This window comes from Poromitra crassiceps (genome assembly GCF_964638095.1).
Source record: "Poromitra crassiceps genome assembly, chromosome: 3".
Taxonomy (NCBI): domain Eukaryota; kingdom Metazoa; phylum Chordata; class Actinopteri; order Beryciformes; family Melamphaidae; genus Poromitra; species Poromitra crassiceps.
The window spans coordinates 24705262-24718122 of record NC_139625.1 but is presented as its reverse complement, the minus strand read 5'-3'; the positions used below and the strand labels follow the sequence as shown (position 1 = coordinate 24718122).

General features: G+C 44.4%; 1 protein-coding gene across 2 annotated transcripts in view; it reads left to right on the top strand.

The window, feature by feature from the left end:
* rps6ka5 (ribosomal protein S6 kinase, polypeptide 5) overlaps positions 1 to 6882 on the top strand; it is a 45361-nt gene extending 38479 nt beyond the window's left edge. For both annotated transcript variants that reach the window (XM_083632488.1, XM_083632487.1), the window contains 3 exons: positions 4594 to 4753; positions 5225 to 5388; positions 5963 to 6882. In XM_083632488.1, coding sequence (XP_083488614.1) covers positions 4594 to 4753; positions 5225 to 5388; positions 5963 to 6274 — 636 coding nt within the window. In that variant the 3' untranslated portion in view covers positions 6275 to 6882. The remainder of the gene's footprint in view (positions 1 to 4593; positions 4754 to 5224; positions 5389 to 5962) is intronic.
* Positions 6883 to 12861: the final 5979 nt, after the last annotated feature.

Sequence of the window (12861 nt, the reverse complement as noted above, 5' to 3'; positions counted from 1 at the left end):
AGATCAGGGTGCTACAGAGCGAGAGAGAGAGAGAGAGGGAGATCAGGGTGCTACAGAGCGAGAGAGAGAGAGAGAGAGAGAGAGGGAGAGAGAGAGAGGGAGATCAGGGTGCTACAGAGCAAGAGAGAGAGAGAGAGAGGGAGATCAGGGTGCTACAGAGCCTCCACTGAAAGAGAGGGAGATGAGCGTGCTGCAGAGTCTCCACTGAAAGAGAGAGAGAGATGAGGGTGCTACAGAGCGAGGGAAAGAGAGAGAGAGAGGGAGATCAGGGTGCTACAGAGCCTCCACTGAAAGAGAGAGAGAGACAGGGTGCTACAGAGTGAGGGAAAGAGAGAGAGAGGGAGATGAGGGTGCTGCAGAGCGAGGGAAAGAGAGGGAGATGAGGGTGCTACAGAGTGAGGGAAAGAGAGAGAGAGGGAGATGAGGGTGCTACAGAGCGAGGGAAAGAGAGAGAGAGGGAGATGAGGGTGCTACAGAGTGAGGGAAAGAGAGAGAGAGGGAGATGAGGGTGCTGCAGAGCGAGGGAAAGAGAGAGAGAGGGAGATGAGGGTGCTGCAGAGCGAGGGAAAGAGAGAGAGAGGGAGATGAGGGTGCTACAGAGTGAGAGAGGTGAGAGAGAGATGAGGGTGCTACAGAGCGAGGGAGATGAGGGTGCTACAGAGCGAGGGAAAGAGAGAGAGGGAGAGGAGGGTGCTACAGAGTGAGAGAGGTGAGAGAGAGATGAGGGTGCTGCAGAGCGAGGGAGAGAGAGGGAGATGAGGGTGCTACAGAGCGAGGGAAAGAGAGAGAGAGGGAGATGAGGGTGCTACAGAGTGAGGGAAAGAGAGAGAGAGGGAGATGAGGGTGCTACAGAGCGAGGGAAAGAGAGAGAGAGGGAGATGAGGGTGCTACAGAGCAAGGGAAAGAGAGAGAGAGGGAGATGAGGGTGCTACAGAGTGAGGGATAGAGAGAGAGAGGGAGATGAGGGTGCTACAGAGTGAGGGATAGAGAGAGAGAGGGAGATGAGGTTGCTACAGAGTGAGGGAAAGAGAGAGACAGGGAGATGAGGGTGCTACAGAGCGAGGGATAGAGAGAGAGAGGGAGATGAGGGTGCTACAGAGTGAGGGATAGAGAGAGAGAGGGAGATGAGGTTGCTACAGAGTGAGGGAAAGAGAGAGAGAGAGAGGGAGATGAGGGTGCTACAGAGTGAGGGAAAGAGAGAGACAGGGAGATGAGGGTGCTACAGAGCGAGGGATAGAGAGAGAGAGGGAGATGAGGTTGCTACAGAGTGAGGGATAGAGAGAGAGAGGGAGATGAGGGTGCTACAGAGTGAGGGATAGAGAGAGAGAGGGAGATGAGGTTGCTACAGAGTGAGGGAAAGAGAGAGAGAGGGAGATGAGGTTGCTACAGAGTGAGGGATAGAGAGAGAGAGGGAGATGAGGGTGCTACAGAGTGAGGGAAAGAGAGAGACAGGGAGATGAGGGTGCTACAGAGCGAGGGATAGAGAGAGAGAGGGAGATGAGGTTGCTACAGAGTGAGGGATAGAGAGAGAGAGGGAGATGAGGTTGCTACAGAGTGAGGGAAAGAGAGAGACAGGGAGATGAGGGTGCTACAGAGCGAGGGATAGAGAGAGAGAGGGAGATGAGGGTGCTGCAGAGTCTCCACTGCCAAAGGCGCTGCTCCCTCCGCTGTGATTTTAATGAGAAATCCGAGGGCAGATGTAATCAGGCCAAGGTGAGAGTATTCTATTCAGTCAGTTAAGCACACTCTGTCGAGTGTTGGTCCAAATGCTGTCTACAGCAAACATGGCAATGGAAACACATGGGAACTGTCTCAGAAAGCAAGATTAGTGGGTTAGTGGGTTTGGGCTTAACCCTGGCTTTTTCGGTCCTATGACGGAGGCTCACTTTTCAGCAGTGTACATCATGGCGACTTAGGCTGCACAACTAACCTGCTCTGGAGCAGACTATGTCCAGGATATCAGATCCACACATATAAAAGGCACGCCTCTTCAGCAATGACCTCGTCTGGAATAGGGCTGGTGCGATTCGTCAACGTCATCGATTACAGAAACACGTGGTAAGATGGTCAAAGCATGGAGTCTGATTCCTAAGCCGCAGAACAAGCTGCAGTGGAAAAACAACAACAACAACTCATCACGATCATCTAAAGTGTGGGAGTATTTTCGACAGAGACCCAACAGTGTTGTGCTCTGTAAGCTCTGCAAATTGGAAATGGCTTATCACAGCAGTACTGTTAGGTTCACTGTTATGCACCAACACTTGTTAGCAATTGCATCCAGAAGCATTTTGTCAAGACCCAGCAAGGCAGCACCATAAGTTTCTGCTAGTAGTAGTCACTTAAAATACATTTTCTAAATGTTTCTTCATCTCCCCCATGTTCAAAGTAATTTCTGCGCCGCTGCTAATGTAATGTTACAGTTCAGTTCAGTTTGCCTTAGCCCTGTGATGGGCCGTGGGCATTCCTTTCGATGGCAGCCTTTCTTGCAGATTCCACATCTCCTCTCCAGTCTCTGATGTTGTCTGTCCATTCTGTCTTTCACACACACCTCTCCCTCTATAGTTTCACACACACCTCTCCCTCTATAGTTTCACACACACCTCTCCCTCTATAGTTTCACACACACCTCTCCCTCTATAGTTTCACACACACCTCTCCCTCTATAGTTTCACACACACCTCTCCCTCTATAGTTTCACACACACCTCTCCCTCTATAGTTTCACACACACCTCTCCCTCTATAGTTTCACACACCTCTCCCTCTATAGTTTCACACACCTCTCCCTCTATAGTTTCACACACACCTCTCCCTCTATAGTTTCACACACACCTCTCCCTCTATAGTTTCACACACCTCTCCCTCTATAGTTTCACACACACCTCTCCCTCTATAGTTTCACACACACCTCTCCCTCTATAGTTTCACACACACCTCTCCCTCTATAGTTTCACACACACCTCTCCCTCTATAGTTTCACACACACCTCTCCCTCTATAGTTTCACACACACCTCTCCCTCTATAGTTTCACACACACCTCTCCCTCTATAGTTTCACACACACCTCTCCCTCTATAGTTTCACACACACCTCTCCCTCTATAGTTTCACACACACCTCTCCCTCTATAGTTTCACACACACCTCTCCCTCTATAGTTTCACACACACCTCTCCCTCTATAGTTTCACACACCTCTCCCTCTATAGTTTCACACACCTCTCCCTCTATAGTTTCACACACACCTCTCCCTCTATAGTTTCACACACACCTCTCCCTCTATAGTTTCACACACCTCTCCCTCTATAGTTTCACACACACCTCTCCCTCTATAGTTTCACACACACCTCTCCCTCTATAGTTTCACACACACCTCTCCCTCTATAGTTTCACACACACCTCTCCCTCTATAGTTTCACACACACCTCTCCCTCTATAGTTTCACACACACCTCTCCCTCTATAGTTTCACACACACCTCTCCCTCTATAGTTTCACACACACCTCTCCCTCTATAGTTGCCAACACACCTCTCCCTCTATAGTTTCACACACACCTCTCCCTCTATAGTTTCACACACACCTCTCCCTCTATAGTTTCACACACACCTCTCCCTCTATAGTTTCACACACACCTCTCCCTCTATAGTTTCACACACACCTCTCCCTCTATAGTTTCACACACACCTCTCCCTCTATAGTTGCCAACACTAAGCTGTCGCCTCGTCTTTTGCAGTGCTAATATTTTCTCAGCTTCCTCTTCTTTACTTCCTCCAGCATTCCTTGCTCCACAGGTATCCCCACTTTCGCCCTCACCCAGTCATTTGCCCGTCTCTCCTTCCAGCTGACTCTCGGTACTCGTCTCCACAGCCACAGCTCCAAGACCTCAATCACCCTTTCCCCTGCCTTCCTTAAGGTCCGGCTTTCCCATCCATACGCTCCACGTCAGCGCTTTTGCTGGCTTCACGTTCAACTTCAGGCCTAGATCTTGTGCTTTCCACACTTCCGTCAGGTTTGCTGCAATGCTCCTGGCCTGTCCTATTCTTATCTTAATGTCTTTAGCGCTGTCTCCTTCAGGGGTGATATAAGATCCCAAGAACTTAAACTTTTTCACATTTTCAAGTTCATCATCCTGGATTTTCACATTTCCATTCCCATGAACATTCATGGTAGAAGTTGTTGATGTGAAGACCCATTTCCAAGCTCGATTGCCTGAGATGGTTTGCCATGGTCGTGATTTCCTCCTCATTATTTGCGATCAGGGTAATGTAACGTTAGACCATGCGTCATATAACGTTGTGATTCGCCCTCCATACCTGTTCCTTCTGCTATCTACTCAATTTATTCTCTTTATGCGCTTTGTTCCCTCCCGGCCTATCTGAAATGTGTTGTATTGATACGGTGCTCCGTAGAAGTTAGCGCAAACTTAGACCGTTTAGTTTTGCAATCTCAAAATCAATGTATAGTAAAGTTGATGTTAAAGGTGTGTCGCTGATGTGACAAAAGTAGGTATTAAAATATATTGAATTGAAAAGGTCTTAAAAGGCATTGAATGTAACTTCAGGATTCCTGCATATACCCTGTGCGTTTCTGGTTGCAGTACACCATGCTGTCAGGCCAGGTGCCTTTCCAGTGTCAGGAGAAAAGCCTGGCCCACACCAGTGCTGAGGAGATCATGAAGAAGATCAAACAGGGGGACTTCTCTTTTGAAGGAGAGGCCTGGAGGAACGTGTCCCAGCAGGCCAAAGACCTTATACAAGGTGAGGATGGGCCTGCTGGCTCGCTGTCAAATCTTAGGTGTGTGAGAGAATGGCTGTTGGCTGTCGCCAATATACTATTTAGTGTTTTCATCACTGGATCAGAAATGTCATCTTTATTTATGTTTAAGCTACAGTGAAAATATTAATTTATGAGTGTCAAGTGTAGATGGCTGAACCCCCCCCCCAAATCAATCAAACAATCAATAAAAAAAAATTGATAGCATAACATGACAGTAAGGACAAAAGAGAGAGAGGGCAGACAGGAGAAAAAGACAAAGGTTTTGTGCTAGAACTCACCACATCAAGTTCAGGGTATGTGTCTTAGCTCAGGACACCTAGCTCACAGATGACATCACATTGGTTTAACTTCCTACTTAGGCACCAACTTCCTCCTCGTGCCTCACTTTTGGCTCACCTTTCCGCTTGTGTATTAAGAGCGTTAAGGGAATTCTTTCTGTCTTCTTCATGTAGAGCTCCTCACGGTGGACCCAAACAAGAGGATTAAGATGTGCGGCTTGCGTTACAATGCCTGGCTCCAGGATGACAGCCAGCTATCCTCCAACCCACTCATGACCCCGGACATTCTGGGCTCCTCCACTGCCTCCGTCCACACTTATGTCAAAGCTACCTTCAATGTAAGAAATGAGCAGCAGTGCTGCTGTTTTAAGTTGTAGCTCAGGCTTTCCCAACTTTATTACCTGCTGTTATTAACTTTGCTTGCTTTGAGCAAATCATCCTTAGTCTGCTGCCAAAATGCTGCCAGTCACAGACTGTACAAAAGCCCTGAAATTCATACTAATTGACTTGAGAGACGAAACGGAAACATCAGTTTGACGTTATTAATGCAACGTGTTTTAAATGTTGGTCTTAGGTATTTTTACTTTCAATAATGGTGTGACCAAAGAGGTTGGGATCCCCTGCTGTAAGTTGGTCTTATTTGCACAATGTGTAAAATACACAGTGGGTGGTACATCATATATTTACACCACCTTATGAAATTCATAGATTATGACAAGTGAACACCCTCCTGTTTGTGTTCGGGTCAATTTGACCCGGGAAGACGAGGTAAATGAAGCATCTGCTCAACGGGACCACAATGCGGCGGTTAAGACTGATGACCGAACGTTTTCAGCAATCACAGAACCGAATATTCCACCACCTTTGATGTGATTTTAAATAGCTGGTTTTCTAATCCCTTCTCTGTCCCAGGCATTTAACAAATGTAAGCGGGAAGGCTTCCGCCTGCAGACAGTGGACAAGGCACCGCTGGCCAAGAGGAGGAAGATGAAAAAGACCAGTACCAGCACAGAGACCCGCAGCAGTTCCAGTGAGAGCACCCATTCCTCCTCGTCCTCTTCCCAGTCTCAGGAGAAGACCCCCCCAGAGGGCGACGCCAACCCCCAGCCCTCCAGCAGCACCCCTCTCACCACCCCCGTCAACACACCCGTGGCCCTGGGAACGGACTCCGAGCACGGCCACCAGCCAGCGCCTCCAGCCTTTCACTTCTCAGAGGGGCAGTGAGAGAGAGAGACAGACAGATTCATGAACTGAATGATGGATCGGACCAGAGACGGCTCTCTCTCTCTCTCTCTCTCTCTCTCTCTCTCTCTCTCTGTCCTTGGCAGCTCTCTGCCTCTGGCACATAGTCAAATGCATGGACGACCGCATGCCTCCAAACCAAGCATGCAGTAGGAGCAGCGACCACCACCTCAATCAATCAATCAATCATCACTAGCAATAGTCTATCTCTCTCACTCTCACACACAGACCGTATCAATCAGGAACTGAACCAGGAAGAAGTTGTCACCGGTGTCCAAATGAAAGGTCTGCCCTACTGCCACAGGTCCAGATGGAGAGATTTCCTCAGTCTCCTCGTAGAATTGCAGCTCGGTCTCGGTCCAATTGACTCTCTTCACTTTGCCCATGCCTCCAGAGGTGTAAAGGGAAAGTGGCAGTGTTTACACCATGCCTCCAGAGGTGTAAAGGGAAAGTGGCAGTGTTTACACCATGGATGCTTTGTATTTTTTGTCAAAGGGAGAAAAGAAAATGCAAAGTGCTGCAGCGTAACATGGGTCCACTTCTCTTACTGAGAAGTCTCTGCAAGATGGAGCAGGGTATTTATATGTGAATTTTACAGACTGAAATTTATTTATGATAAGCTATATTGTTAACTTATTTATGGTTGAGACTGATTCGTCAGACTGGTTCATCTGAAATGAATTAATGGGTACAGTGTGAGTCTTTAAAAAAAAATATCTAGATATTTTGTATATGTGTATATGTTTCAACCTTTTCCCTTTGAACTAAAAAGACTTTGTGTGTCGTCAGATGGTTCATACCTCTTCCTAATCATCATAGACACCGATGCTTTAAGTAGCTTCTTGAGACACAATCGCCATGTAGACATTGTAAGATGTCTAACACTAGACAGCCATCAGCCAAATGTTGGCTGTAGCTGGAAAGTGTGTCAACTGTAGTTAAACGACCAGCTGTTGGAGGTTCTTTTGTTGTGTTTCCAAAATGGTAAAAGGCACCGGTGGATTTTTTTTGGAATGGACCAGCAACTGTGTCCAGTGGTAAAAAAAAAAGTGGATTTCCTGCTCATAAGGAAGCAAAAGTTTAAACTACTACTACATCTACTTGCAGGATGTTAATAAATGTTCTCATCATCGTAAGGGGAATTGTGACCCGTAGAAGAAAAGCTATATTTAGCTATAGCCTGATGTTGTGGTCATATTGCTTTTGATCGCGGAGTATGACTATGACATGAGCATGGCTGACAAACCACATGGTCTGACCCCCAAGCCCATATTCAGCCCAGCAGTGGACTTTCCCTGGCAGTAGTTTGTGTTGTGTCGTGTAGGACTTCACAGTCAGTGTCTCAACATGACTACAAGCAATTGGATTGGGAGGAATATCCTAATGGAACGTTCAGATCAGCTTAGTGGAGAGCTGCTGGACCCAAGGCGACGGGGTCAAGAAGTTTGACCCCGAGTGTGCTGAGATCCAGGATGCCACGTGGCAGCTTAAAGTGGCTTCCTCTTCAGATAAAACAAGATGTAATTTCTCAGACAGAGGGGGGGGGAAAGAGTGGCAAAAAGAATGCTGCTACCGAATCAGGTACTGGTCAGGGTTGAGACTACTATAGTAGGTTAAGGGTGGTGATGCACTGGGATGTTTTTAAGGCAGTGTGAAAGGTCACGGTCTCCTAGCAACCGGCAACAAATCTACTCCTGTGTTTAGTGATGAAACGGTAACCGGTTTAATGATCAACGTGATAAAGTTCCCTTATGGTAACCGTACAATTTCAAATTGTCATTATCATTAAAACCGTATTATCATGTTACCGTGATTACTGCGCTTTGAAAAACACTCTAGTAAATACTGTCCGTCGTCAACCAAAGTTAGCACCAGTGTCCCAGACAGACGTGCAGCCTTGATTCAATGATTTCAGTGAGGGTATGCGTAATTTTTGTGGTCTTGAGTTTTCAATTATATAAAACTTGGCAAAATGATTTCAGTGAATGTATCGGTACTTTTTCTTACATTTTTAGCACATTTTAACAATACCATGATAAATTTGGTCACTATAATCGTGATGTGAAATTTTCATATCATTTCATCTCTATCATGTGTTTACTGGCATCAAGATGTTTCAATGTGACAAATGGACTTTGCTGTCCATCAGATTTGCCCGAAAAGTTGCCCTTTGTATCACTGCCTTAAGTCTTAAAGTGAAGTCTTCTCCAAAACATCTACCCCCCTGAGAACATTGAGTTCCCGATGAGGACCTCAAACAAATGATCCTTTCTCCTTTTGTCTCAGTCCCTTGCTCTCTTTACCAAGTTGTACTGCATGACTGAAAATGGTGGATCTTTGCACTGTGTGACAGCTCTCACTTCCAGTGAGGCGGATATTTGGTTAGTTATGTCCTCAGTGCATGATGTGAACTGAAACATCAACCTCTACTTTGATTTGTTCTTTGGACTTTTCGGAGATTTTTTTTTTTACTTGATTTTATGTGAGTTTCTTTACTTGCACATTTAATATTCCGATACAATTCAGGACATTGCAGTATTCTGTTTGAGGTGGGGTGATTTTTACAATAGCCTGAATATTGTAATTTCCTAAAACAGATTAAGATCATAATATGCTGGGATTAGCCATGGGTACTTCTCTTGGTTGCTTTCCACAGTCTGTGTAAGTCAGTCAAAGTTGAAATATCATTTTAATGATGTGCACAGGGGTATTTGTGATCAGTAAATGAAGATGCCTAAAAACAGTTTCTCCTGAATAAGAGCTTAATCAGGATACTATTTTAGTTGGAATACTGTGTGCATTTAAACACTCCCTCATCTTCCATTTGAATGCACTCTGAATCAGAACCAAAGCATTAAAAAAACACTTCAAGGTACCGTAGCTACTCTAAGCTGCCTGCATGAGGTATTTCCTTTCATGCAAATATGCAAAGAAATGCTTCTTGTGTTGCGGTTTAGTTTGTTTTGTCCAACTGGTGAAATATGTTTGATGTTTATAGCTAAGATCATTTTGTAGCAGCATAGGGTATGCTTGTTAGAGCTAAAAAAATCGTCGTTATCTGCATTCACATTTCCATGCTTAAAACTATAAAGGAGCAAAACTTGCACACCTAAACTCGACAGGTGTGTCGGAGAAAATCCAACCCGACTAAATCCAAAAATGAGAACTCCCACACACTGTCTCCACTTGCAATTAAAAGTTTATTAAACAAAATAACGTTTCGGTCTAACGACCATCAGATTCTGAATCTTCTTGAAGAAGAATCTGATGATCAGATTCTTCTTGAAGGCGAATCTGATGAATACACTTTTAATTGCAAGTGGAGACAGTGTGCGGGAGCTCATTTTTGAATTCATATATATTTCCTTTCCCTGTTGTACTGCTTTGCTGTTTTGCAAAGGGCCATACTAAATTAATTCAAACAGTCCTTGAAATGGCATATATGTCTACCCACACAGTATCAACCACAGTAAAAATAGCAAAGAAGGAGCCTGCATTAAAAGCTGGAAACCTTGGAGCGAAACACTACGAAGCTCCTGCCTAACTTAGTTTGCATGAGTTCCGCGTTACTGCCTCATTAAGCCTCTTTTCTTTTGTTTGGGAGTATTAATAGCTCAAGTGGAGGAAGGGAAAGTGGAGTGTCCTATATTGAACTTCCCTCTGGGAGACAGGCTCTATTAGCTGATTTGCTGCAGCGCTGTTTGTTCCAAAGAAAATACTCCACTCAGCCTCTGTGGGACCCAGGTCACTTTCTGTTTGGGGAAAAGAACAGCGTGTTTCAGGAAAGGGGTGTTTCAGTACCAGAGTCTCCCGAGGCTGATCCTGAACTAGTTTACCCCCCCCCCCTTTTTCTTTTTAATTAACAGCTTGTTCAGTGTGCCACTATGAGGGAGAGGGACCAGTTTTGATGCAAGGTCCTGTTGTCTGTGATGCCATTTTTGTTCGTCCCATGGAACCTGGATGGAAGTTCCCTTTTCAATCCATTTCAAATTATTTGGTGTTTCTTCTTTCATTGCTGTATTCTGAATTAAGGCACTCCACCTGATGAGCGATCTACTCATTGTTTTACAGTAGATCAATGACAAGATAAAGCAATGGTGTATGCTTTTTGTCAATTTAATTAGAGAGATGATGAAATGAGCAGTTTTGTATGAGCTGTTGCCTGCAGTTGTCAGTTGCAGCAGAGCTGAGGGGATCAGCGGTGTTTCTGTATGAGTCAGTGGCATTGTGATGATGTGCATAAGAGACAGTTGCTGCTGGTAAACGAAGCGGTTGTGAGTGCCAAGCAAGACTATAAAAAAGGTGGATGTAGTCAGTGTGTGTGATGTCACCCATTGGTTTGGTTTGTGGACTTCCGTTTTGAAGCCTCTGGTTTGGCATTTTGGCCCCTGCCATCATCTTGTTTTTTTTTAGCCAGAAATGATGTATTTGTAATATAGCCATATTTGGATGAGAGCGGGTTTCCCAGAGCCGCAGCACCGCCTGCTATTGGTCTGTGATCTTGTCTGTGATCGGTGAGCTGCGTGATCACTGGACAAGTGACCTGTCAATCACGCCCAGAAGTCTTTTTTTTATCATCTATTTTACTCTAAACAGGTGAGTTATATAAAGCTTCACTCCCTGTACAGTTGTCATAAAAGGTGAAATTAGCTACAGAGACCAAAACCTTTTTTTTTTTTGTACCAGGGTGTAAACATGTTTATTTCTGCTGTAAAGTCGGCCATTTTAACATGCGGGTGAATGGGGATTTTTGGAGCCAGCTTCAAGTGGCCATTCGAGGAACTAGAGTTTTTGGCACTTCGGCATTGGCCTCAATTTTGATGATTGGAACTCCCCCCTCAGTGGGATCATGTCGTCCCTGGCCTGCTTCTGGACAGCAGTGAGAAGTAGATTTTTTGGAGCTGTCCGTGGTGCTGAAGTGTCCAACACTCTGCCTGAAAGAACAGCTGGCCTTCCTCAGTGAGCAGTAATAATGTGATACTTTACTGATTCACATTAGGGAAAATCTCTTTTTGCTTACCCGCTTCCAGGGAGGTCAGCTGCAAGACAGCACCCCTGGACCCCTGTCTTGCCCAACAGCAATTAGGCAGGGCGAGTCCTTGCCGACACGGGGGCTTGGACACAGGTTCTTCAGTTACAGATTCACTATGCTCACTACCCAGTCCCAGTAATGTTGGTGAGAGAGAGAGAGCCATGCCACATGGATATAATCTGTTACCCACAGGCTCAGGGGTTTGATTTATTGAGGGCCTTGAGGGAGGGGCTTATGTTTTACACACAGCTATAGGGAAGGTGATCTCGTCTTAATGCCAAACTGCCATCATTGCATGTATCACCATCATTATCATCATCACCCATCATACATGGTTAATTGGCTATCAGAATCAGAATAACTTTATTGATCCAAAAGGGAGTATTGCTTGATTCCTGTCGATATTTTCATTGATGATATTTTCATTGAGTCCATCGTATGACATCATTATTGAAGCTTGTCTAAGTACTGTAGCAGTAAATCCCTTTGAGATCGTCAATAGTAAACTTTTGAAACATGCAATCAAGCTTTAAGGGCAACATTTTGCACTTGTATTTTATTTTAATTGTGCAATTGATTTTTTCGTAAAGAAAGACATTTTGTGTGGGGTCAGATGTTCAACTGATACATCTGTCTGTCTGTTGATGGCTACTGTCCACCACTTGTAAGACAATATATGCAGTATATTAACCTCAACACTGAATATTACTTTTACTTACTGCAAGCATACACCATGTGCATACCTGCTTTTTTAGGGCACTGTGAACATCAGCATTCAGGTTTTCAGGCACACCAATTATATGAGGAAAAGAGATCACATTTTGCTTCAATAAATGGTAAATAATGGTTGAATACATCTGTATTTTAATCATTTATATCAGTCATATTGAATCCAGCCTTTTGATACATCCTTGGCTTACTTGACTGGTATTTACACTGACTGGTATTTACACCTTTATTTATTTATGACTGGTATTTACACCTTTATTGAAGATATTTTGTGATACCAGGATTTTGAGTTTTTGCTAGGACAAATGTTCAAATGCCTGTCCATTTATTCATCTTATAATAAAATGATGAGATTAGGTACAACCCTTTTCACATCTGCTAAAGGTATTCTAATTCGAAAGGCATGTTATGAGATATGGCAACTTTTGCTTCATAAAGTTAAATTATTTAGATTATTTTGTCAACGTAACTGTGTGTTATTAATGTTCAGCAGGCAGCCTCCAGAGGGCAGTGTTTGATAAGATACTACATGGACAGTCCAAAACCTCCTGGGTAGCAGATCAGCTTGTGCTCACTGTGCAGCATTAACTCTATTCAGCATTTGTGATTTATCCATTGATAAGTCCAATAGGAAAATGTGAGACATTTCAAAGCTATATGATAATTTTCCATGTTATCTAGCAGGGCTAGATATTTTATGTGTATAGTACTAAGTTCACACTGGAATTGTCTTAGTTGGTCGATAAATGCATATTTAAAACCAAATCAAGATTATTTGTGTCTTAAAAGGTGAATTAAATACTGTAAA